This window comes from Pseudorasbora parva, chromosome 8, assembly GCF_024679245.1.
Source record: "Pseudorasbora parva isolate DD20220531a chromosome 8, ASM2467924v1, whole genome shotgun sequence".
Classification (NCBI taxonomy): Eukaryota; Metazoa; Chordata; class Actinopteri; order Cypriniformes; family Gobionidae; genus Pseudorasbora; species Pseudorasbora parva.
This window is the reverse complement of record NC_090179.1, coordinates 41,300,681-41,328,282: the sequence shown is the minus strand read 5'-3', so window position 1 is coordinate 41,328,282 and position 27,602 is coordinate 41,300,681. Positions and strand designations below refer to the sequence as shown.

The 27,602-nt window shown below is 39.5% G+C and overlaps 1 protein-coding gene across 6 annotated transcripts in view; it reads right to left on the bottom strand.

Annotated features, from left to right (window-relative positions):
* tiam1b (TIAM Rac1 associated GEF 1b) overlaps positions 1–27,602 on the bottom strand; it is a 114,276-nt gene that overhangs the window by 12,898 nt on the left and 73,776 nt on the right. For 4 of the 6 annotated variants that reach the window (XM_067451292.1, XM_067451293.1, XM_067451296.1 and 1 more), the window contains 8 exons: positions 26,861–27,007; positions 24,901–24,975; positions 22,175–22,345; positions 21,699–21,803; positions 21,132–21,213; positions 19,351–19,437; positions 15,049–15,261; positions 14,719–14,819 (listed from right to left, as the gene is read on the bottom strand). In XM_067451292.1, coding sequence (XP_067307393.1) covers positions 14,719–14,819; positions 15,049–15,261; positions 19,351–19,437; positions 21,132–21,213; positions 21,699–21,803; positions 22,175–22,345; positions 24,901–24,975; positions 26,861–27,007 — 981 coding nt within the window. Of the gene's footprint in view, positions 1–6,428; positions 6,638–14,718; positions 14,820–15,048; positions 15,262–19,350; positions 19,438–21,131; positions 21,214–21,698; positions 21,804–22,174; positions 22,346–24,900; positions 24,976–26,860; positions 27,008–27,602 lie in introns of those variants that run through there. The other 2 variants (XM_067451298.1, XM_067451297.1) reach the window with 2 other exon arrangements.

Here is a 27,602-nt window from a genome sequence, read left to right as displayed (position 1 = left end):
CTATCTACAAGGACCCGCTAGATATTTTCTACATATTTATACTACGGTATATATATATATATGTGGATAATAGGCAGGACAACTACTTTATTTGCACATGAGTAACATGGAGTAGTTGAAAAATGAAAAACCAGATAATGTCCCACACATGAAGATTGCATTAATGAAGACCTTGTATATGAAATACATATGCCTATTTTCCATTGCAATGAAGCTCATCTAATCAGAAAATAGAGATATTTTATAACGATAGTTATTTGTTTTCAACTCGAGTACTTCATAATGTGAAGCTGTTTTTGTACTGATGCCAGACTTGTTCATTTGTTATGAATAATCTGATCTATTTGATGTTGAAGTTTACAATAATTAAAAAAAAATTAAAATCAAATGACAAAGTGCTTTCATTTCATTCAGTGGATTATCTAACAATAGGCATGGCCGCATTATTTTTTCATATATATATATATATATACACAAATAAATAAATAAAATAACAATGTAATAATACAAAATATAAAAACTACTAAATAACTACTAAAAACTAAATATATAACTAGTAATAAATAAATACATACATCAAACACACACACACACACACACACACACACACACACACACACACACACACACACACACACACACACACACACACACACACACACACACACACACACACACACACACACACACACACACACACACACACACACACACGTAATATAACATTATTCAAATATTTTGATCATATTTCCCATCCATCCATCCATCCATCTACAATCCATCCATCTTTGATTCTCTCACTCTCTTTCACTCTTTCTGTTGAGGCTGAAGAGTTTTCTTTTACATCACCAGATTTTGTGTGCTTTTTTAGTTAACATACAGAGGAAAAAAATCCATGAACTTGGACTTTACTCTGAGAAGAAAGCGGAGGGATATCTCACTACTAAGTGTCTAGGGTTGCAAATCGAATCCAATTCTAGAATCGGACACTTAAAGTCAGGAATCTGATATAATACTTGTTATAAAAGAAAAAATTGAAACATCTTATCGATTCCTGTGTGTGCAGTTTAATATGACATTAAACCATTCAAGCGCAAGACCCACGCGCTGTTTTCTCCACACACATCTGAAATGAGCGTGCAGAAAGCCGTTTCTCAGACTGTATGGTGCACCATACTGAACTGAGCTCTTTTACGCATCTTTTTGCACTTGAACGGACAAATACGCACAAAATATATCAAAATATCCTCTTAAACAGTCGTTTTTGTCTTAAGTGAACATAAACAGTTCACAAAGAAAACGCATGTGTAATAGTTTATTGGATCCGTGCATCTCTTAAAGTGACAGGAGCCTAAAATTTCTGCTGCCATTCTATAATGATGCTAATCTAATAACAAAAGACAAAAACAAAATGCACTCACTGTTCTTGACTGAATAACTTTTGTAACTATTTTGTAATGATTTTTTTTTTATAAGGTTCAGTGTTATTTTACATTTGATTACAGTTTCTGTACCTGAAAATCTTAAAACAGTTTATTTCAATCGTATCTTTATTTAGGTGTATTTATTTGTGTGATTGCTAATTTGTTTATTTGGTCATTACTGAGCATTTACTTGTGTTTAACAATACTTGAAATTTATATTAGTTAGGCTAGTAGTTTTTGCTATGGTATTTTTTTAATCCATATGCATTACATATTTTGCAGAAAGACTTAGAATAAATGTGTTTTTAAAAAGTTTTAAAACATTTATTTTTTTACCTTATTGGAATCGAAATTAGGAATCGCTAAGAATCTGAATCGATAAGCAGAATCGGAATCATTCAAACTCAAACGATACCCAACCCTACAAGTGTCTCAAACAAAAACTGAAATATCTTTAAAAGATTTAATAGCACAGTCTTAGGAAACGAATCGAATCATCCTTGAATGTGCTCATAGGTGCATGCAACAGAGTTGAGTTGAATTTCAATGCAATTGAGCAGTGCAACACAATTCACAGACAGCCAATGGAAATTCACACAAATTCACACAATTAAAGTCAATCTGACTTCATTGCTTTAAAGGAGCTGGAAATGATTTCCGTCATTTTGCACATTCCTTCACTTTCACACAACTACTCTTCTTCAACTACATGCTCTTTGTCCTGAAACCACATATCAGTAAACCTAAGTGCTTGTAAATAAAGCCTTTCTGATTGGCCATGGGCTGTTTATGCTGTTCACAAAGCTTATATCAGGTATGATTTCTCAGGGCACCAATTTTAGTTACAACTGTCAGGTAGTATGAGCATTTTTTATGCGTTATTAAAAAAAGAAATGCTTCGAAATATTTCCTCAGGGGTGTCAGGGAATATTGGATTCACGTTGTCTCTCTGTTTGTATGTAAACAAATAAATCAGTTCCTAAATCAGAGAATTTAATCTCTGAGGGGCGTCGGGCTTCACCTGTCACTTTAGTCATTAGCTAAAACATCATCAGCTGCCACAACCATGGCGTACAAGCGCCCAGAGAACTGTCAAGATGTTTGTGATCCTGTTATAACGGAGACAAATTCACACGCTTTCAGATGCAGCAGCAGCTGTCAGCTTTCCAACGCATTTCCCCATCATTCTCTGAAACGGCACTGTCGGAGACGAGTACATTAGGAAAACAGGAAAAGTAGCCCTTTCCTACATCGCACAACCACCAACACCAAGTCACATCTGAGACATAAAAGATTATTTGAAGAGGAAGATCAAGGGTAGTGTTCATGCACACACAGACAACCACTTGTCTAAAAACTCAGCTAATGTCTACTAAAAACGAGAAGAGACAAACAAACGCTCTGAAGAAGCAACGCATGACGACACAGACGGGTCTCCCAGAATCCAAAGTTGTAAAAGAGGACATTTTAGGTCATTACGAGCCATCACTATGCAAAGAGAAAGCACTAATGGTGACTTTCAACAACTTTTATTTCCTTAGCAGACTACAGGTGCTTGTTTTGGCTGGCTTTTTTTTTAAACGCGTGAAAGCTGCTTTCCGTGTTCATTAGCAGAGAGAGTCTTAGCGGTCCTCGACTGCCCACACAAGGACACACAAAGGATGAATTGCAGTGTTTTTCCCAATGTCCTTGAGTCTCAGAACAGCATGACAGAAAATATGACACCCTACACGTTCAGCGCACAACACAATAAAACACATTAACTGCTGGGAAAATGCCAATGTCACTGCTTTGAAATGAAAACACACTTGTTAGTTGTGCATGCCAAAAGGTGTAGCACTCACACGTTGTTTGAACAAAACCCTAACCCTAAAGTGCTTTCACATTAGCTAAATTCTGCAAGTATATTGTCTATCGTGAGAAGTCCCTTTAAAACCGAGCATTTTTCTTTTGGTCAATGTGGCGAGTCTGCGTGACCATATTGAAACCGTTGGAAAATCAATGTGGGGAAAACTTTCGTCCTCATGTGAAGTTCTCGATTACATGGATTCCTATTGAAATGACTGGATTTCGCCAAACAACAATGTGACTGCAAGAGTTCAGTGTTAAGGCCTAATCGCAGACGAGCTTTCACACTGAATGCGAAACGATTGATTGCCTTCAGCTAATTCAAACCTGCGTGATAGGTGGCGCTAACTGAGAATTAAGTTTTCCTCATTATGTATTTCACAGGTTTCCCATTCGGATTTAACCTCGTCTACTGTACAACATACAAAAGTAAACAGTAGGTCTAAAGTGGATTTTGATGAAATAATGGGCAGATGTTGGGACAACTACGTTATTTGTAGATTTTTATAATTAACTGAATGCTACACCATTTCTCATGTATTCATTTCTCATCCTTTATTTTTAATAAAGAATACCAAGCCGCATTAAAGACACAGAAAACATTCCGTTCAGGCATAACATTAAGACCACATGACATGAATAAAACTGTTCACAGCACCTGTTAGTGGGTGGATATATTAGGCAGCAAGTGAACATTTTGTCCTCAAAGTTGATGTGTTAGAAGCAAGAAAAATGGCCAAGCATAAGGATTTGAGCGAGTTTGACAAGGGCCAAATTATAACGGCTAGACGACTGGGTCAGAGCATCTCCAAAACTGCAGCTCTTGTGGGCTGTTCCCGGTCTGCAGTGGTCAGTATCTATCAAAAGTGCTCCAAGGAAAGAACAGTGGTGAACCGGCGACAGGGTCATGACTCATGGCTGGCCAAGGCTCATTGATGCATGTGGGGAGCGAAGGCTGACCCTACGGTGGCGGAGGCAGTGTGATGCTTTGGGCAATGTTCTGCTGGGTCCTGCCATCCATGCGGATGTTACTTTGACACGTATCACCTACTTAAGCATTGTTGCAGACCATGTACACTCTTTCATGGTAACGGTATTCCCTGACGGCTGTGGCTCTTTCAGCAGGATAATGCTCCCGCCTCAAAACAAAAATGGTTTAGGAATGGTTTGAGGAGCACAATGAGTTTGAGGTGTTGACTTGGCCTCCAAATTCCCAAGATTTCAATCCAATCGAGCATCTGTGGGATGTGCTGAACAAACAAGTCCGATCCATGGAGACCCCACCTCGCAACTTACAGGACCTAAAAGATCTGCTGCTAAAATCTTTGTGCCATATACCACAGCACACCTTCAGAAGTCTTGCGGTGTCCATACCTCAACGGGTCAGGGCTGTTGTGGCAGCAAAAGGAGGACCAACACAAAATTAGGTCATAATATAATGCCTGATCAGTGTATACTGCCATAATCATATATTTATTTGGCTTCATGTAGAAACGTTTCCCTCAGTTGTTCATGTCAATCAATCAATCAATCAACTTTATTTATATAGCGCTTTTACAATCACGATTGTGTCAAAGCAGCTTCACAGTGTTAAACAGGATAATATTGCGACAAAATTAGATTCGGCTGTACAGTCGTACTGGAGAAAACAGTGATGTTATCAGCTTATTTTAATTTATCATAGAGCGACAATGTTGGCAGATCAGTATTATAGTTTATAGAAATAAATAAGACCTAATTCATACACTTTATTCATGTGCGAATCTCAGAACAAGGAAATGAACACCACGTCGTCATTCGGAAGGATAGGAATACCATATCACATGATATGATTGACAGCTCTAGAGCAAATGAGCTCTCCGGCTCATAACAAACTTTACACTGTAAAAAAGTGGCTTTTTTAAAAAAAGTAAATAAAAAAGTATTTAAATAAATAAATAAATTAACTTATTAACTAAATTTACTTATTAATCTTGTTTTTTTTTTACAGTGTACACTGTTTCAAGCTCTTCAGATCGCAATAGCATCAATAGAAATGATCATCTGTATAAAGAGCATTTAAGAATAAATCTGTTCTCAGACACCGATGCTAACACCAACATCAATTCTCTTCTCTGTTCCGGAATACTTTTCTTCGGTGTTTACACAGGTTTTCAAAACAGCGCCACCACTTTCACACTTTTGTGCAACAACAGCGGCTCCAGTAAGCTCAAATCTAATTGGACAGCTCGTTTCCCCCAAAAAATCGACACACTGTCAGAAAAAGAAAACCCGGCATTGTCGCGCTGCGATTGATCGCGCCCGATGTGAATAGCTCCACAGGGATCTATTGTTTTGATTCAAGAGCGTCATCGTTGCGTACATTCACGTTGCTTAATTGCACTCAGTGTGAAAGGCCATTTTTACACTGGAACTATTGATCTTATTATGAGTATGTAAGGTTGCATACTGTGAAGAAACAAACACACGCATGCTGCGCACCTACACAACAGGAAATCCACACTTCCAGTGAACTTCCCTCCATGAAGTCCCAACAAGATCACCACACCCTGCTTAAAATAACAACGTAAACCAGCCTAAGGTGGTTTGATGGTCTCCCAGCCTGGATAAACTGTTTCTTTAATGATAAAAAAGTACCCAAAATCCTTAATTAAAAAAAACTAGCAAAAAACCAGTTTGGGATCTTGTTAGGACCACTTTAGGCTGGTTTAAACTCTTTTTCCCACTGTGCAAAAAGCACAAAATTGCTTATGAACACAATGGAAAATCTAAATACTAAATCAAAACACTAGCAAGTAAAATTAAGTACCATGGTACAATCATAGTATAAGATGGTACTTTGATATATGACATTATACTTTACATTGTACTCCAAGGTATCTAAAAGAACACCATGGTACGATCACGTAAAAACAAACAAACATGGTATCACCAACCATTGTAAAATAGGAACACTATTTAAAATTATGGCACTTTTTACTAGTGAACACAAACATCTGATATTCTGACAGCAACAATTCACAAAACACTAACAAAAAATCTGCGCACAAACCTAAAGCATCAATAACCCCCAGCTCAGGATAAAAAAAAATAACAACAAACTAATCAATAAAATAGTGTGACACAGAAAAAACACAGAAATTCAACCGCTCTCACCAGGTGCAGCAGGTCATAGATGGAGTCCGAAGAGCGTTTGCTGTGTCTGTTGCGTTTGAGCACAGACATGACTGACTCAGGATCAGTAGAAACAGCCTCGGAGACAAACGCGCCGGCCCACTGTCACTGATGCTGGATCAGTTACAGGAAACGCCTCAGAAATCACAGATTCACTGCTGCAGCACCCGACAACATCCCTCCGCTTATGACAAATAGAATAGAGAGAGAGAGAGAGAGAGAGAGAGAGAGAGAGAGAGAGAGAGAGAGAGAGAGAGATGGAACCAGTCGCTTTTCTCCTCTCTCTCTCTCTCCCTGTCGTTCGCCCACCTCCTCTCTGCTCCTCCAACTCTGTATTCACCCGCCCGTTCTGATGCGACACCACCTCATTTATCTTCTCGCTCTCTCCTTCTTCCTGGCACGCTGAGCAAACACTGAGCTCCATGAGTTAAGATACCCAACACGAAAAAACAATCAAGGGGAACGGAAAGAGGAAGAGGAAAAGGAAGCATAAGTGGAAGGAATCTCCTTTACAAGGTTGTTGTTGTTATTGTTCATGATGGGCTGGGCAAGTTTAACCGGACAAGAATACCAACAGTGAGATTGAGGGAAAAAGAGACAGCTGTAGTTAGGGATGAAAACAACTCATTTAAAATCTAGTAGTTGATTAGCCTGACAAGCCAGACCCACATCAAGATGTTTGGTCTGGAAACTCACCATTGACAGCTCAATCCGAGGGGCGGGATAACCGGTTGTCTTTCAAACTCCCTCTGCACGCGATAGGATAGCGCTACAACCAACCAGAGCAACGAAGGTGAAGCAGAGCTCATTAATAGATTAAACATTCGCCGTATCCGGTCGGCAAAACTCAGAACACATCTTCCCTTTTTAAGAATGACTTCAGTGCCGTTCTTTGTTCTTTTCTCAGAGAAAAGCTTAACTCCAAGTCGCGGTCAAAGCTGATTCGAAAGACCGCCGCCGTTCGCCAGTTTCTGTGTTTACTAGAAGCACGCAAACGCAACTCGGCCGTCATTATGTTAAGCCCCGCCCACCAATTCTATACATGATGTGATTGGCCCGGCAAGAGTTAGGGGAATACAGCTCAGAAGGGTATTGAGAGTCGAGAGTCGCGGGCAGATTAGATTTGGTGCCGCTAGGGTGCGTCTAGATTTCTAGGCTAGTAGTTGATAATAAATCATAACGTTTTATGGTAAATGGACTGCATTTATATAGCACTTTTAACAGACCCTATGGCCATCCAAAGCGCTTTACATTTTTGCCTCACATTCACCCATTCATGCACCGACGGCGATGTCAGCCATGTAAGGCATCATCCAGCTCGTCGGGAGCAGCTGGGGTTAGTCGTCTTGCTCATGAACCACTGAGCCACTGCTGCCCCAAAGTAAATTTTAGTAAATTATATTTCTTACCTGAGTACCTCATAAACAAATTAAAATCGATTACTTATTACTTGAAAAACCTATTATATACCTATTATTTGGCATAATGGATCAGAACGTCCCTGTACCCCCTCCAGACAAAGGGAGACTTGATTCTAGCATGCCATTTTCTCACTGCTTCTGATTGCTCACTCTAAAAAAAATGCTGGGTTTGTCCATTTTCAACCCAACTTGGGTTGTTTTTAACCCAGCATTTTTTTAGAGTGCTTTTAGAGGGAAAATCAGCCCATGATGACTAATAGTCTGCTTTTTTCGTAATAATAGCATATTAGCGACAAAAAGTTGGTAAATGATCCAGTGAACGTTTGTGTTTGCGCTCTGGAGAATTATTCCATTTCCCATGTGTTTTCGCTTCGGTGAGCAATGCAGCCAATCACAGACATGTTTGATGATTTGTTGAACGTAATGGCCAATCACATGTGTTTAAGGCAGAATCCACTCACCGCTCGAGTTTTTGTTTAGTTTAGTTTTTAATTTTGCGATAAAATTGCGATGGATTTTGTTGCATTAAGTAGGGAAATTTTAATGTATTATTTGTATTGGCTGCCATGCCAAATCATGCACAGTATGCTTGCTTTTCTGTTAAAATGAACAGAATGTCAAATATAATTGCCCCCTGAAGTCATGTGTCCTGGCGCTGGGCCTGGTTAGTGTACTTCTTTTGCGATTTCATGAGAATGAAAATCTTTTAGAATTTTATCCAATGACCACTAAGGTTTGCCTCTGATAGCTTAATGCAGCTAACTGGCTAATTCATTTGGCTATTAGTTAACATTATCCAATTGAAGTCAACAGAAAAATTAGAGGAAGAAAGAAGCATTACATTTTGATGAAGGATTACAATGTCAAACAATGTCTTTGGAATAGCAAACAGCGATGAATCGTGCACAATAAAACCAGAATTAAGAGAATAAACAGATATGGATTTTAAGTTGACTCACAGAAAACCCTGAGTATTTAGGCTGGTTTAATTTTCACCTAATCTTACATTGCCAGACATTCAGACTAACGGCAGAAGGTCTAGAGCTTTCATTGGCCAAGGACTGCCTGGAGGTCCTCTGACATGTAAAGAAACCAATCACAGTTCATTTTGTTCCACGTAATGTTTAGGGGTGTGAAAATGTAACACTGGTGTCCCTACAATAACAGACTAGTGTGTAAAACATATGGACGTATTTTAAAGAGTATATGTTGCGAACTTGACATGCTTCACAAACTCCAGTGGTTAGTTGATCCTGATATTAGTTGATCCTTATTGTCAGTTGTAAACACGACAGCGTTCTTCTTCCATGAGGGGGTTTGGCCTCAGGGCATCTGTTTCCAGGCAGACCGTTAAAAGAAAGTGATAAATGTCTCCCAATCAGCCAATCAGATGAATTCAACCAATCAGATGATGACTTCGAAACTCCAGTCCAATCCATAAAGGGTTTCCAGGTAAGTGTGCCATATCCTTCAGACACTCAGTCTAGTGTTCATCTGACCCATATCAAGTGAAGAACAAACACACGAATGCCGCACACCTACACAAAGGGAACTTCTATCCAGTACCAACAAGATTAAAATAACAACTTCATCCTACAACATCTTAAAGGATATTTGCTGGTCTCTCAGCCTGGATAAACTGGCTTTAAGTTGTTGAAAAAGTGCCCAAAATCCTTCTAAAACCATTAAAAATATAGCTGGAAACCAGTATGTTGTTAAGACCATTTCAGGTCGGCACTCTTAAATGTGCAAAAAGCACAAAATTGCTCACAATTACAATCAGGCTGGATTCAGGTTCACCTGACCACTATCAGATGCATTTCAGATGTGTTGTGGCGTACAAAAAACCAGCTTGACGGAGGGGTCTTGAGATGCTTTGTTAAAAGTTGAACTATTTTTAACTCGACACGCCATCTTAAAACACAATGCTTATGATTGAGAACTTTGAGTTGTGACACAAAAGGATAAAAATGTCTGTCTGCACGTTATGTCTATGTCTGAAGTGGCGTTTAAAAGGGGATGAAGGGTTTAACGTGCAAACTCTGTCAGCTGTCAGCATGCTAATAAAAGCACCACTGCTAAAAATACAAAACTAACGATGATGAACTAGTAAAAGATGCTTTTCACACAAATAGAAATCAAATAATTTCTACCACAGCAGCTGTGCATTCAGATGAAGAATTCAACTGAACAGCAAGTTGCGTGGTTTATACTATAGGACTGGAGTGAGTGTCTGTTTCATAAAGATCGATCATCTGAACAGCCGTGTGGAGAGAGAGAGATAGACAGTCAGCAGGGGGAAATAAACAGATTGAATGCACTGGGACTTAAAAGAGCACAGAGAAATGCGGCGTCAGATCATGTGATTGAGGCTTCACTGCGGTTCGTAAACACATGCTGTGATGGCAGAGCGCAGGAGCACGGTCATTAACCGCAGAACAGTGATCTGGCAGAATCACTTCAGCTCACCTCACAATGACTGTCCCTATTTTTGTTGTACTATCGCAAAAAAATCTTTCGCTGTCAATATGTAAAACTTTTGATCAAATAAATGCAGAAGCAACATTAGGAAATCTTTCCGACCACAATCTTTTGAACAGTGATGTACACAAAATGAGAATCATCCTTTCCAGCAAAAAGGGAAAGGGAATGAGAAATGAAGACCGAACTTGCCAAATCCTCTGCTGAACACTTTTAGGATCAAAGACGTCTCCTGATATAACAAATCACACACGCTGCAAGCAGAATGGCCTGCTAATGTGGAGATCAGCAAGCAGAGAACATCAATTCAGACTGTAAATGTTGCTCTCACTAGAAGACAATTGATCCGTGAGTCCAAATTCCTCTCTACAGAATAATATCCCACCAGACAGTGAAGCCCTACTAATGTACCATTATTCACACATGAATTTGTGAAGGGAAAAGGTTGACAGCTGCTTTAACAATGGATACCTTACAAACGTTTCCACAATTAAGACTGAATCCTGTAGTGGAGAGACTGTTAACTGATTAGATAGATGTTGATAGATATAACATATCCATAGTCCGTCGTCCTCAGCTGCAGGTTCCGCTGGTGCCTTTTCCAGTAATTGTCTGTCTAATAAAAGACAAGAACCCTAAAGTGAAGCTGGGCGATTACAATATCATGTTGAGATCATGATCAAATTTCAATTGAAAATGGTGATAACCCCACAAGCACTTTTGCATTTACAAGACAAACACAGCCCTGATGTCTAGGCTAAACAGAGCAAAATTTGGGCTGTCAGTGAACATTTAACAGACGTCTGACCATAGCCCAAGAATAGACTAGTCCTCTAGAACATGAACATGTCAAAGAAATGAAACCGAACACCACAGTAATCACTGTTGACTTTGCTTACATGATGGAATATCACACATCTCACAAGTTATTTAGGCAAAAACAACATTTAACCAAAGTCAAGGTTATTTTGGTTAGAAGTGGGTTACTCATAGCCGGACTATATCGGGTCTATAGTTAACAGAGATGGTGAAACGACGGGTATTGCTTGCTGGGAAGCTCTGGACATTTTTACTCGATATGGATAATTCTAACAACCTCTCACATAGCAGAAACAAACACAACAACAGCCAGTTAGTGCATGTCGCTAATACGTGATTTCTGCTTGTCTCTGTGCGAATGAACAGTGTTTTCAGTGTCTGCGTTTAATTTGAGAAAAACTACCAGCAAATACACACTGAAAGTAAAGTTAACCATCAAAATAAGTTTGGTTTAACTTTAAGAAATGATGACAGAAATGTATAACTACTGTATACTAAAATGTATTTCTCAATTAATAATATTATTACAGCGATTAATCGTTTGACAGCCCTATCCGACAACAGCCAACGGTGCAGAACACACTCCTGCTAACTGGGCCGCCCACCGAGTCTTAAGACTAACGGTTTTCATAATGTCAGGTGATTTTAGAATGTTTAAAATATAAAATATAGGCGGCCCAAAAAGTGTTTGGACACTTGCTTTAGCTACAAATGCAAATGTCATTGACACTGCATAATAAATGATCAAGATAAGTGGCTGTTATTCTCAGTCCAAACCTTTTACACTTCTCTGAGTCATTTTTGCAATGACTTTTAGCCTCGCCAATTTGTTTTTCTGAAATGTTCTGCTTGAAAAGTGACACTTCAGTCACACTTAATATGAATGTCAGTACATTATAAACATATCAAACAAGTTGCATTTATTTAAAAAAAATATATGGAACAATTATTAAGACTCGAATTGCAGAGGAAGGTCAACTCGGTCTCGGTCAAAATCATTCATATATTCACAGCATGAACAAACCTGAATTAAATTCATCAAAGATGTCCTGCATTTAATTCAACAGTGTGGGTGTGTGTGTGTGTGTGTGCGTGTGTGTGTGTGTGTGTGTGTGTGTGTGTGCGCGCACTAAAGCTGATTATGGATTCCTTTGCATTCCCCGTCTGCCCTCAATGCAACTTGCTCCTCTATAATAAAGGCCAGAGAGATGGTGCTATGCAAAGAGGCAGGCACATGTCTATGCATGCCAAAAGCAATCTTCTCCAAGCTCCCAGCGAGACCCAGAGTCCCACTGTCTCTGCTGACCCAAAGTGCATCTCTCTGCCTGGGCCTGGCAGCAACACACCCTTCAGATCCAGAACCAACTCACTCTGCATCAGACACACTCAAAGTCTGGGCTTATAATGTGAGAGATCTAGTTTTATCATGCGGCGTCACTAGTTTGCAGATCAGACAGGGTGTGAAACTTTTATTTATATATTGCATTTAATTGGTAGAGCAACCAGATTAATTCCACAAATATTTCGCAAGTCATATTTCTGCATGAATAACCGAGTAGCGAAACATCAGGATATGGAAATCCTGTCATCGCTGATTGGTGCAACAGCTTGGAGCATATTCAAATTGTGTGAACAGCACTTAGCAACAAAAAAAATGTGAGAAGAGCAGCAAATGTGCAAAGCTTGACAGTGAAAACAGACAAAATGGACTGATTTCTAAACTGCTGCATCCAATTAGTATAAGAAAGAATTGTTAATGATTTTACACGTGAATAATAAGCATACAGGATATTTGCATTCGAGAAGCCAACATACTGGAAACATTCATGATTATTATGAATGTAATTGCATTGACAACTCTGCTCTAGAAAATGAAAATGGTCATTTAAAAACGGAACAGCACTTGCTTCTTTTGAACGAGGTGATACAAATATACGGCTGGTGTAAAGCATTTCTGCACATTTTAAAAACATAAGAAAATCTAGTACCATTTCAGCTCATTTTCTAAAAGTGGCCAAGAGTCATTTGAGTATCCCTGCAGGACATTATTCCTCTCGTGGAGAGAAACACGTTTAGTCTGAGACACAGAACCAGTCTAAAACTAACGTGGAGACTATAGGAACAAAGACAAATATCCCCATTGATTTTCTGCTTCCACTACTAAGGTCTCAACCCAACAGTGCTTTTCTGAAGTGAGATGAATAAAGAACTCAGGAAACAAGTTTCTGAAAATAGTTTCTGTATGTAAATATGGAAGGTCGTGTGGAATCCGATTGGTTCCATCAACTCAACACATCCATCTACCCGTCCGTCCAATGAAACAACTGTGACTGTATCCTGCACTGTACACTGCAGCTAGGAGACGCGGTGCTCTGTCTCATACTTATCAGATAGAGACCATCTTCTGAGCCTCCAAGGTTTGGTTAATTATGCCTCATAATAAAGCAATTAGGATGCAAAAGAAAATCAAACAACCTCTCTTTTACTGTCACCCGTCTTAATGCAAACTAATTATCTTCAAACCCCCGGCACAAGATACACTGCAGACAGTTCATTATCACAGATAGATAGATGAATGGATGGATGGATGGATGGATGGATGGATGGATGGATGGATGGATGGATGGATGGATGGATGGATGGATGGATGGATGGATGACAGACAGGCCAATGGATGGATGGATAGACAGACAGACAGACAGACAGACAGACAGACAGACAGAGAGATAGATGAATGGACGGATGGATGGATGGATGGATAGACAGACAGACAGACAGATAGATAGATGAATGGACGGATGGATGGATGGATGGATGGATGGATGGATGGACGGACAGACAGACAGACAGACAGACAGACAGAGAGATAAACAGATAGACAGACAGACAGACAGACAGACAGATAGATAGATAGATAGACAGACAGACAGACAGACAGAGATAGACAGACAGACAGACAGAGAGATAGACGGACGGACGGACGGACGGACAGACAGACAGACAGACAGAGAGATAGATAGACAGACAGACAGACAGATAGATAGATAGATAGATAGATAGATAGATAGATAGATAGATAGATAGACAGACAGACAGACAGACAGACAGACAGACAGACAGACAGACAGACAGACAGACAGACAGATAGATAGATAGATAGATAGATAGATAGATAGATAGATAGATAGATAGATAGATAGATAGATAGATAGATAGATAGATAGATAGATAGATAGACAGATAGATAAATAGATAGATAGACAGATAGATAGACAGATAGATGGACACGACAAATTACGGAAACTGACTGAACTGTAAGCGGCTCTGTTTAAAAACAGCACAGATGACAGATGGTGAAGCGTTTCTGCAGTGAGATTCTTCTCGCTCTCAGAGTTCAGACTTTGAAAGTCCTGCAGTTCTAGATTTGGTGAGCGTGAACGAAACCCACGCACAGACAAGGAAAGTGTCCCGTCGTTACGGGCTGAGCTGCACAAGATCCAGGCGGATATCTTGAAACACAACTCTATGATCGGGTAAGCAGGACTTTTTACCTTTCCATACTCGTCGAACTCGCTGAAGAGCTCCGAGTCGTCATCTAAACCGTCTCCTGAAGTCTCCACGATCAGACCCACCCCATCATCAAGAATCTCCTCTGTGGAAACACAATGAACCATGACTCTGACGTCACATCATTTAGGCTAATCTGATACCGCTTTCAGCGATAAATAAGAGTGTTATGTTTAACAAAGGAGTCTTAAAACCTCTTTCAGACCAAGGACTGCCTTGTGTAAGTGAGTGTTGCATTGAGTGTGGCAGAGTTATTTTGAAGCGTTCATATCAAAACACAAACGTGCTGTGAAAAAAGTGATTAAACCTCTCACCCTGACTCTGAGAGAAGATGTCCGTGTAGAGGCTGTCCACAGCGTCAGAGCGCCTCGGCGGCAGGAAGCAGAGCTGCCGGCGGTCAACAGGGGGCAGTGTGTTGACGGTGAGCGAGAGAGAGACCTGAGCGAACGCCACCTTCATGTCAGCGAAGGTCAGGGTGCGGGCGTCCTTCCCGTTCAGCTGTAGAATCTCATCTCCTGCGTTCAGACCTGCAATCATTTGAATATGGGTATATTTCAGGAATAATTATTGCCATCATAGATGTTTCTTGAGATATGTAAAATGGGTGCAACAGTCAATGTTTTATTAAATGATTATGTACAGTTAAAGGGGTGGTTGCATGAGATTACATTGCACTTTAGTTAGTGTGTAATGCTGCTGCTTTAGCATAAACAGTATCTGTAAAGTGACAGCGCTGAAAGTTCAATGCAAACGGAGATACTGTCTTTTAAAGTTACGGCAGTTTATCGCCTACAAAAACGTCCGGTTTGGACTACAACGAGCTTCTTCCTGGGTTGGTGACATCATAAACCCTTGCTAGTCTCCGCAGATGTGACTTCTGCCCGTAATGGGAAGGGGCGTGGCGTTTCCAGGACAACCTGTGCTTGGCACTTCAGCCAATTAAAATACAGGAAACTACATTTGGCCATCTAACCGATCTAATGCCTGGCTCAGACTACACGATATTAGCCCGAATTTGGCACGATCTGTTTGACGTAAGGTGTCGTAGGGATTCGTAAACGATAATGGACGTCGGGACGCAAGAATCGATCGTTTCATCTCGTATAGTGTGTCATAGTATACGACAACCGAATCCGCGTCTGCGATAGTTCACGACGTCATGACAGAAAGACTAGCATGTTTAATTTTTTTGCGGTCCTTCACGACGGGTTCTGTCACGTGTGACGCTGACCAACCGGAGGACAGACAGTTTTTGTACACAGCTTTCAAACACGGCGAAATGCATGAGAGATGAAGGAGCGGCTAACTTTAGATGGAATTATACAATGGAGGAAAGGTTCGTGGAGTTGTGGCAACAGTACTCCTGCCTGTACGATGTGTCATCGACGGACTACCACAACCAAATAAGAAAAATGCTGGCGAACGATACAAGAAGCACTTCAGGAACCCGGTGAGTAACGTTACTGGAATGTAAGCTTAAAAGATGTTTTACAAATACGTTGTGGTGGCAAGCTTTTACTACTGGCTAATAACTAAATATTATATATAGTAAGAACAATATTTTACCTTAAGTTCTCTTTGGAGGATTGACAGGCCATAATGTCCTCTTCCAGCAAGTCAGGAACATGTCCTTTGTTGGGTTTTATTTTTATTTTTGCGCTTTTCTAAACATAAAACAGCCAAAACACGCCGCTTCAGGCATCGTTTGTTTACGCTCTTGTTTCTTAAAGTCGATGACTTCACGCACGCTGTGACAACAAGCGATGATTGGTCGAGTAGCAACGTGTAGTCTGACATGTTTCTAGTCCAGGACACGACAAGATTTTAGGAGTAAAAATCGCATAATCTGACACAGTAACTATCGTAACAGACAAAAATATCTTGTAGTCTGAACCAGGCATAAGACCATTGCGTTTTTCAGAGGGATGGGCTTCATAGAAGCAGGAAGCAGACAAAGTTCAATGGACAGTGGAGACAGCGGTGGGGAATAAAGGGAGAATATTAGAAAAATACGGCGTTTAAAAAAAAAAGTATTAAGACGTTATACTGCGTCCCATAAACACAACCGAGCCTAGAAAAAAAACACAGAACCACTCCTTTAATAAAATGAAAAGCAAAGGAGGAATTAGATAAGTTTAACCAAGGACATACAGAGCTGTGAAGCAAAAACATGAGATTTTAGTCCTAAAGACAGAAATGAAAGGCATCCACTTCTTAAGACACAATGGCCTGGTTTCACAGACAGGGCTTAAAGCCAGGAGTAGGAATTACAGTTAAAAAACTTGGCTTGACTTGGTTGTTCAAAAGTCATCATTCTTGGTGTTTGGGGTCAATCTGACCTCACATTGAAAATGAATAGGAAAAGTGGAAAAAAATGTTTCGTATTATTGATTTGGCCCAGAAAAATCTATTAATCCAGCATAAATCTGAAAATTTTTATACACAAAAGCTGTTATGAGAGCAGTTGGCCACATCAATAATGAACAGATCTCTATGGGGCCTCTGCTGGATGTATATGGTAATTCGTTTTTCTAAAACTATATTTCCGACAGATTTTTTTCTAACCAGCAGATGGCAGAACTCTGCATCTAACACCTATCTAATATCTATCAATTATTTTTATAAAATTAAATGTAATATTTCATATGCATGTTGATGGTGTAGTTGAGGAATTTTGCATTAAATGGGTAAAAAAAGTACTTCATACCCCCCAAAACACAGCATACACATATAGATGAGAAGTAAATGAAAAAAATTATATATTTGTTTTATTAAAATATATATATTTTTTTATATAAATGTTTGCCATATCGCCCCCAAAACACCCAGACAGGAAACTGGAAACAGACACTGTATGAGGGAGGGTTAAGCCTTATCTTATTATGCATGATTCATAAATGTGTTCAGTTAACAGATTTTTTTTTTGTAGATTCCAATTTAGTTTGTGCTTTTGGATCCATTCAAAATACAACTAAATTAATGTTGTTTAAATAGCAAATGCACTGGCGCATATCTGTTCACCCATGGGCGTGCTGGTCTGAAAGCGAGGTGTGTTCAGGAGCATTGTGTGTGTGTTGCTATTTTGAGGAACTGAAAATGACAAAAACCTGCTCTAAAGTCAATAGTGCAGTAGTTTTTGTGTTATTTAAAGGCCACCTTAGTAATATGTGTCTATATGAATGTGCAAATGTGCAGTGCACAACATAGGTACACCCACCCTGCTTATTACTTACACAGGGACGCACTGCAGCACATAAACATTTTTAAATATAACAAAAAAAAAGGATTCCTCTCTGGAGAAGCGGTCAGTCTTTCCGCTTGTAAATTCCACGATGTAAATAGTGAATCCGCCATGGTGCGAGTGCAACTGGCTTTTAAAGGGAATGGGAGATGAGACTCTGATTGGCTTATTGCACGTTAAGCCCAAAACACACCCATGACTCATTACGAAGCTAGGCACAATCCTTTTGAACCATGCGTCTGGCGCAACGACCCTTTTCCCTGTCATTAAACTAGCAAAAGTGGATTCAGAAACGCCCTACGTGAACTTCCGCAGTGCGCTTTAGATCATGCGCTCAGATCGTTAAAATAGGGCCCTTAAACTTTAAAACATGTACTAACCCCAACATATAAAATCAACATTTTGCCTTCTTAAATATACTGTTTAACTTTGAAATATATCACAACAGTAATATAACATATCCTGTCCTCACTAATGTGAAGACCAGCATCCAAATAGATAAATAGATGCAATAAAAAAAGAGATTGTCTCTAGCTTTTCCACTTGCCTCGCCACTTCCCTTCAGCTTGAGGGTCTGACCCAGTTCTCTGGTCGATGTGAAATGTCAGCAATAAGCCAGTCAGACCTGATCCTGCCACACTGATCACCCAGACATCACTCAGAGAGACCAGGGTCTTATTCAGCATGAAGACAGTGTCTGGATGTCCATAAGCCTGCTTTGATGATCATTTAAAGGGGCCGTACGCTATATTTTTCGCTCAAATCCACTTATTAGTGAAGCGAGTAAGCGAAATGATGAGTGTACATATGCCTATAATTCATTTAATATGGTAATATAGTTCACTTCAATTAAAAATAATTTATGCAGAGTGCTCTAAACTTTGATTTCCGAATTGAATGAGCCATTTTACTGTACATTTAAAGTTTCTCTGTGCAATGTGTCTGTGGTAAATGCTCTACACAATTCTAAATCCTGAATTTTTTCTACAAAATCCTGTTTTGCATGATATTTTTCCTTTTAATGCATTGCTTTCTTCATGCAGGTGAGCTTAAAGTATGGCACATCAGTGTATCCGACTTTAATCGTCTCTCCGATTCCTTCCATCTTTTGTCATTATTCAGAGTTTAGAGAGGCCGAGAATAAATCGGCAATCTTTGGCTCTCAAAAACCCCATAGAGCTGACAACATGTTACATAACACCAGGAGCACAGCATAGATATCACAGTAATTACGTACAGCTTGATTCCTAAGAAGAAGCTGAACAGACAGAGAGAGATGGTGTGCGTGTGAGAAAGAAAAAGAAAAGAACAAACCAAGAGACGGGGGTAAAAAAGAGAAAGAGAATGTAATTAGGAGGTGAAAGAACTAATGAACCTTTAGCGAACGCTAATCCTCCAGCTCTCACGTCAGTGATATAGAGCTGCTGCACGCTGTCCTCCTCCACCACAGAGATAGAGAAACCTGTGAGAGACATCACATGACAGACGTCATAATCGAGTACAATCATGGAGAAGTCTTCGAGGGTCACATTTAAAAGGTCTGTTCACACAAAAATATAAATGCTGTCATCATTTACTCTCAGTCATGTCATTTTAAAGCCGTTTGAACTTTCCGTTTTTAATGGAGCATAAAATAAGTTATTGTGGAATGTAATTTTTTGGTGTACTATCCCTTTAACTGCTACCACCACAGATGTGTATGTGTGTATAAATTAGCATATGGTCTTCAGGATTATTTATTTTCAGGTTATTTTCTTTACATTTTTTATTATAGGTGCATTTAGTAATTGTAATAAATACAATTAAATACAAAAACTGCAAAAATAAAATAAACATCGCCTTTGATCACATGTTATTGTAAAATTAAAACTATTAAAAATCGCTTTTGGTAATTGAAATAAAATAAAATAAAATAAAATAAAATAAAATAAAATAAAATAAAATAAAATAAAATAAAATATTAGATGAGAAATAGAGTTTAACAAGACACAATTTTGCCTTGGTAACTAAATATGTAAAATATAGAAGAAAAAATATATATTAGATGACAAAATAGAGCTTAAAAAGACAACGTTTTGCCTTGGTATCTAAATTAATAAAAAGAGAATAAAGTAAAAGAGAATAAAAGAGAATAAAAGAGAATAAAAGAGAATAAAATAAAATAAAATAAAATAAAATAAAATAAAACTAAATAAAATAAAATAAAATAAAAAATAACACAATTAAATTAAATTAAATTAAATTAAAAATAATAAAAATAATAATAATAAATAAATAAATAAATAAATATAAAAAAAATTAAAAAGATGAGAAAAAGAGTGTAAAAAAGTTTTACAAATTACAAATTTTAATAAATTAAAGCTAAAAATAAATATAAAAAAGCACATGTACAATTGCTAAAACTATAAACTAAATGAAAAGGAACATTTAAGAATAAAAGCTCATTTGAAAATATTATTGAAGAAAAGAAAAGAAAAGAAAAGAAAAGAAAAGAAAAGAAAAGAAAAGAAAAGAAAAGAAAAGAAAAGAAAAGAAAAGAAAAGAAAAGAAAAGAAAAGAAAAGAAAAGAAAAGAAAAGAAAAATTCAAAGGTCAGAATTTTTGCCTTGGTAACTAAATGAGTTTTTGAGGTACTAATATTACTAAACCTCAATAGAATAAATTTAAATAAATTCAAGCTAAATAGAAATATAAAAACTAGTCAAAATGACAAAAGCACAAAAAAAAAAAATTAATGAATATTAATGATTATTTTAATGAATATTAAAATATTAATGAATACTATAGTAGTGTAACTAATACTAAATATAACACTAAAGCACTGCTACGACTTATATGGACATCAAGTGTCGTGGATGTGGAATCATGTAAAAGTGACGTTTTCAGTCATTATATTCAGTATATTCTGTAAACTAAAGTGTGTAAAAACACGTAGGTTACTGAGATTGAACATCATGTCGTCCCGCTTGAGGCGACTGCAAGATATTAAGCTGCTCATGTGAGTGGGCAGATTTTTCATAAAGAATATTTTAATAAAGAAATAATATCTGTGAACACCCATCATTTCCAGTTACCATTTTAAAGTCCCCAGTATAAACAGGTAGGTCATATAACAGACATGATTTCATGAAGATGACAACACATTTCTGGCTCTCACCGTATCCGATCATGCAGGATTCATCCCGATCAAACTGGATCACCTTCCTGATCTTACAGCACAGCTCGATTTCCTTATACAGCTGTAAAGAAGACACATTAATATTCCACTGAACAGAACTGTGATACTCCACATTCAAAGAGCATAAACAACACACACGGGACGGTATTAAAGGCAGAGAGTGACAGAATACAGATCACATTTCTCAGGCAAAGAACTTTATGTTCCTGTTTGATCGATTGCGTCTGACCTGGACACTCAAAACATAATAAATGAGGAAGCTGAACAGAAGTTAAAGGAGGATGGATGCAGTGCAGAGGGAAAAGGCTTTAAAAGCAGAAAGTAATTCCATAGCAGACATGCTTTTTAGGTCAAAGGGAGAGGTGATGGGAAATGGGATCAGCAAAACATCTCCTTTTGTATTCCACAGAAAGAAATTGCTATCAGATCGAGAAGGAGAGAGGAAGAGAAAGCGTGTTTGGATGAAGTGTGATGTCCCAGCAGGATGAAAGTAATGAGAGAGCATCTAACCAGCGGGTGGGAGAGCGAGTGTAACTCCAAACCTACCAGATCATAAATATCCTCCTCCGGTTTGGGGATGTAGAACTGCACTCGGGTCTCAATGAGGAACTTAAGCCGCACGTAGTGTTTGGTGCCGTCCAGTTGGTGAGCCTGAGACAGAGACACACATTTAGTGGATGACATGTTACTGGGCTGTGTCTTCTTCTTAGAGGGCCAGATGGACAGGAATCACACGCTAAAAAGGTCCAAATGCTCATATCAGACAGGATGCAGCGCGTTTCCATGCAGCTCTGTAGCAATAGGAAAGCGAATAAAATGCTTTTAACGGCGTGCACACATGCTCGAGTCTTTAAAAAAATCCCCCGAGGGACGCTTTGAGGAACATGTGAGTTTACTACTACACCAGTGACCTTCAAACTGATATTCAATTCCCTGAAGACTGACGCAACTCTCTGAATGTAAAAATCTGGCACTGACATAGAACGAAGAACGTTTCTTGCGCCAGAAAGATTTGGCGTTACCTTGCAGATCGTTTCCAGCATGTCGAGGGCCGACTCTCCGGGATGGATGATGGCTAACACGGGCTGGTCGTTTGGCAGCAACACCCATGATGGAGTGAGGTGGTCTCTGGACCAGATGTCATGATCCGTGCTGGGTCTTGGCAGACCTTTCACTGGGGTTTTGGTGTCTTTCTGTAGTGTGATGAATGAAAGACACAGCTGTGAACGGGATGCTATTAATCATGTGAAATGATCATTCTCATCTCATCGTTTCTAAAAACTCATCGCCTATCTTAGGTGCAACATATGCTAATATTTTCAAGCATAAAAAATAAGATGGTCCCACATTATAAGGTGTCTTTAAACTACTATATCCTATTTAAATGTATTATTTATTGTCTATAACAATGCTTAGCTAAGTGGTACGTGTCAAAGTAACATTCATTAGGATGGTGATAAATCAGACCGGGCCACTCCCCACGTGTATCAATGAGCCTTGGCCGCCCATGACCCTGTTCTCCACTGTTCCTTCCTTGGAGCACTTTTGATGGATACTGACCACTGCAGACCGGGAACAGTCCACAAGAGCTGCAGTTTTGGAGATGCTCTGACCCAGTCGTCTAGCCGTTATAATTTGACCCTCACTCAAATCCTTATGCTTGGCCATTTTTCCTGCTTCTAACACATCAACTTTGAGGTCAAAATGTTCACTTGCTGCCTAATGTAGCCCACCCACAGTGTTTTAATCTAATCAGTGTTATTCGCTTCACCTTACAGTGGTCATAATGTTATGCCAGATCGGTGTATGTTTGTATACTGCACTTCTTTAAAAAGAAATACCAGCATGATATTACAGCTGTAATTAATTTTACCAACCTTAAACCTACCCAAACCACAAAACATGTTCCTAACCTTAACATATCCACCTCAACCGCAGCCACAAGTGTTTTCAAATACAACATGAACACAATATGTGTTCATCTCAGCATGGATGAAAAAACATCACCTGCAGCTCAATCTAGCAAAGACTGAACTGCTTGTTTTCCCTGCTAATCCCACCATACAACACGATTTTACCATCCAGCTAGGTTCGTGTTTGATTACTCCTTCAGGGTCAGTCAGAAATCTTGGAGTAATCTTTGATGACCAGCTGTCCTTCAAAGTCCACGTCTCAAAGACAGCTCGGTCATGCAGGTTTGCATTGCACAATATCAGGAAAATCAGACCGTTCCTTACGGAGCATGCAACACAGCTTCTTGTCCAAGCCCTGGTCATTTCTAGACTTGACTATTGCAATGCGCTTCTGGCTGGACTTCCATCTTGTGCAATCAAACCGCTGCAAATGATCCAGAACGCTGCAGCACGTCTTGTATTCAATGAGCCCAAAAGGGCTCATGTCACACCTCTATTAATCTCTCTGCATTGGCTACCACTCGCTGCCCGGATCAAATTCAAAGCCCTGACTCTTGCTCATGGATCTTCCACAAGCTAAGCACCCGCATACCTCGACTCACTCCTACGAGTCTACACCCCCACCAGAAGCCTTTGCTCAGCTAATGAGAGAAGGCTTGTGGTACCATCACAGAGAGGCATGAAATCCCTCTCTAAAACGTTTTCTTTCATTGTTCCTGGTTGGTGGAACGATCTTCCGTCCTCCATACGCACGACAGAATCACTCGCTTCATTCAAAAGACAGGTAAAAACTCATCTCTTCCATCAGCACTTAATCTTACATTAAAAAAAAAACTCTTTCTTCCTCTATCTCTCCTTTCTTCTTCCCTTTTCTGGTTTTTGCTACTCTGAGCGGTGTACAAATCTTGGTATTTGGGGCACTTTTTGTGTTTCGTTGCCTCTTCTTGACGCATCGCTTCCTGTTATCCTGAGATGTAAGTCACTTTGGATAAAAGCGTCTGCTAAATGCATAAATGTAAATGTAAATATGTTATTTTTTTATGTAAGTACATAGTAGTCAAAGACACCTGATATAAAGTGCGACCATTAAGATATACATGGAATATCATACTAGTATACTCCTATATTATTTCTGCTATATTAACGCTTGCCAAAATGTACAGAGCATACTGTACAATTTCTCACAATGCAATGCGCTTAACTTGATATTCAAATTCCAACATCAAACATCATTTTTAACATCTTTTTCAAGGATGTATTAAACTGATCAAAAGTTTCCACAAAAGTTTAAACAGTTTTCAACTGATAATAATCAGAAATGTTTCTTGAGCAGCAAATCCTCATATTATACTGATTTCTGAAGGATCATGAGACACTGAAGACAGGAGTAATGATGCTGAAAATTCAGCTTTGATCACAGGAATACAGGAAAACACATTTTAAATTGAAATCATATCGGGGAGCCAGTTCTCCTCTGGCCAATGAACAAACAGTGTATGATTATGATTCAGGCAGCATTACAGGTCAGAAGTCATATTGGATCGAAACATTGAGTGAGTGAATCAGAACATCAGCACTTCTGCAGCCCAGGCCAGTAAATTATAGCACAACCATCTACTGTTCCTCCCTGCCCGGCTGAGCGAAAGCCTACATCTCCACCAACGCCAGGAATGAATATACGCCCACACCACTGCCAACTCACTCCAGAGATCTGTCCCAGAGTGCATCTCTCTGAACAGGGCAGCTCTGATTTGGTGCAGTGGGTTTATATTGGATTGTGTGTTTTGCCACTTATATATAGTGTTGTATAGCAAGGGATGATGCATGTTTCTTACCGTTGTCTCACTAGAAGAACCCTCAAACATTCCTTCTAGAGGACTTTTAACTGGATCATCTCCTTCAGCAAAGACCTGTTTAAAAACAGCATCAAGCTTCAGCACAGGGACCCACAATACTAAAATATACTAGGAGGAACATGTAACCTGATAAACCAACAAAACGTTGCATGCATTTGATCTCCTTCTTAAAAAGAGTGGCATAGCTGCTGACCATCACATGTTGTGTTAATGGGCCTGTTTACATCTGGTCACTTAATGCATTTTCTCTGATAGGATAGCTATCCAATTGTAAAAAATACAAGTGTAATAGCTGGTCTAAACTGGTCATGACCTAGTCTAATCTGGTCATGAGCTGGTCTAAACCAGTCACTAGCTGGTCTAATCTGGTCATGAGCTGGTCTAAACCAGTCACTAGCTGGTCTAAACTCATCATGAGGTGGTCTAGATCTGGTCATGAGCTGGTCTAATCTGGTCATGAGCTGGTCTATCCAGTCACTAGCTGGTCTAAACTCATCATGAGGTGGTCTAATCTGGTCATGAGCTGGTCTAAACCAGTCACTAGCTGGTCTAAACTCATCATGAGGTGGTCTAATCTGGTCATGAACTGGTCTAAACCAGTCACTAGCTGGTCTAATCTGGTCATGAGCTGGTCTAAACCAGTCACTAGCTGGTCTAAACTCATCATGAGGTGGTCTAATCTGGTCATGAACTGGTCTAAACCAGTCACTAGCTGGTCTAAACTCATCATGAGGTGGTCTAATCTGGTCATGAGCTGCACAAAACCAGTCACTAGCTGGTCTAATCTGGTCATGAGCTGGTCTAAACCAGTCACTAGCTGGTCTAAACTGGTCATGACCCAGTCTAATCTGGTAATGAGCTGCACTAAACCAGTCCCTAGCTGGTCTAATCTGGTCATGAGCTGGTCTAAACCAGTCACTAGCTGGTTTAAACTCGTCATGAGGTGGTCTAATCTGGTCATGAGCTGGTCTAAACCAGTCACTAGCTGGTTTAAACTCGTCATGAGGTGGTCTTATCTCGTCATGAGCTGGTCTAAACCAGTCACTAGCTAGTTTAAACTTGTCATGAGCTGGTCTAAACCAGTCACTAGCTGGTTTAAACTCGTCATGAGGTGGTCTTATCTCGTCATGAGCTGGTCTAAACCAGTCACTAGCTAGTTTAAACTTGTCATGAGGTGGTCTAAACCAGTCACTAGCTGGTTTAAACTCGTCATGAGCTGGTCTAAACCAGTCACTAGCTAGTTTAAACTTGTCATGAGCTGGTCTAAACCAGTCACTAGCTGGTTTAAACTCGTCATGAGCTGGTCTAAACCAGTCACTAGCTAGTTTAAACTTGTCATGAGCTGGTCTAAACCAGTCACTAGCTGGTTTAAACTCGTCATGAGGTGGTCTTATCTCGTCATGAGCTGGTCTAAACCAGTCACTAGCTAGTTTAAACTTGTCATGAGGTGGTCTAAACCAGTCACTAGCTGGTTTAAACTCGTCATGAGGTGGTCTTATCTCGTCATGAGCTGCTCTAAACCAGTCACTAGCTGGTCTAAACTGGTCAACAACCAGTCTAAAGTTGTCATAAGCTGGTATGAATTGGTCATTAGCTGGTCTAAATTGTGCAAATTATCTTCACAGTGTTGATGCCGCTCTTTTAAAATTAGCTGATGATATAATGCCGGTTATATCTGTTTTTTTCACTGCTTTTAGAAAAATGCATGTGACCAAGTGTAGAGGTTTAACAATTCAGATGCACTGAAACGCATGAAGTAACCAGGTGTAAACAGGGCCTTTTATGCATGTTCTTTACAAGGGATGCTGGTTTGTCTAAACATGCAAGATTCACTGGTTAACCAGCCAAGCATGTAAATAAATGTGCATTTAGGCATTCAGGAAGAAAGCACTGTGGGAATTGAGTATGTGTGTGTGTGTGTGTGTGTATGTGTGTTTACCTGGTTAATGCTGGGATGACCTTTACTCTTTCTCTTGGAGTGGGTGTCTAGACCCCATAGTGAGGAGAAGCGACTCTTGCGTTTGCTGGTTGAGCGTGACATCGCCTGTGTCCGACGCCTCACGCCGCTCTCAGTGCGAGCCGCCACCTACAGACATAAAACAGCTGCATGAGGTACGGGAACAACATTCATAGTATGTGTCCCAGCGATCAAACTGACTAGACTGCTCCTAGCAGGAGTCTGAGATATAAACACAACTGCTGGGCAAAACTCTCGTTCTCAATGATATTCATGAGCTTCATTCAAAGCGTGGTTCAGAATAAGTTGTTAGTTTAAACTGATTATTACTATTAACTGGTCGAAACAGGTCATTAGAGGTGCAAACTGTTCGTGAGCTGGTATAAATTTGTCATGAGCTTGTCTAAACTGGTATAAATGGGTCATGAGTTGGTATAACCTGGTCATGAGCTGGTCTAAACTGTTATAAATGGGTCATTAGTTGGTGTAACCTGGTCAGGTCATCTGCTGGTCTAATCTTGTATAAATGGGTCATAAAATGGTATAACCTGGTCATGAGCTGGTCTAAACTGGTATAAATGGGTCATGAGCTGGTCTAAACTGGCATAAAGGGGTCATGAGCTGATCTAAACCGGTCATGAGCTGGTCTAAACTGGTAAAAATGGGTCATGAGCTGGTCTAAACTGGTCATGAGCTGGTATAAACTGGTATAAATGGGTCATAA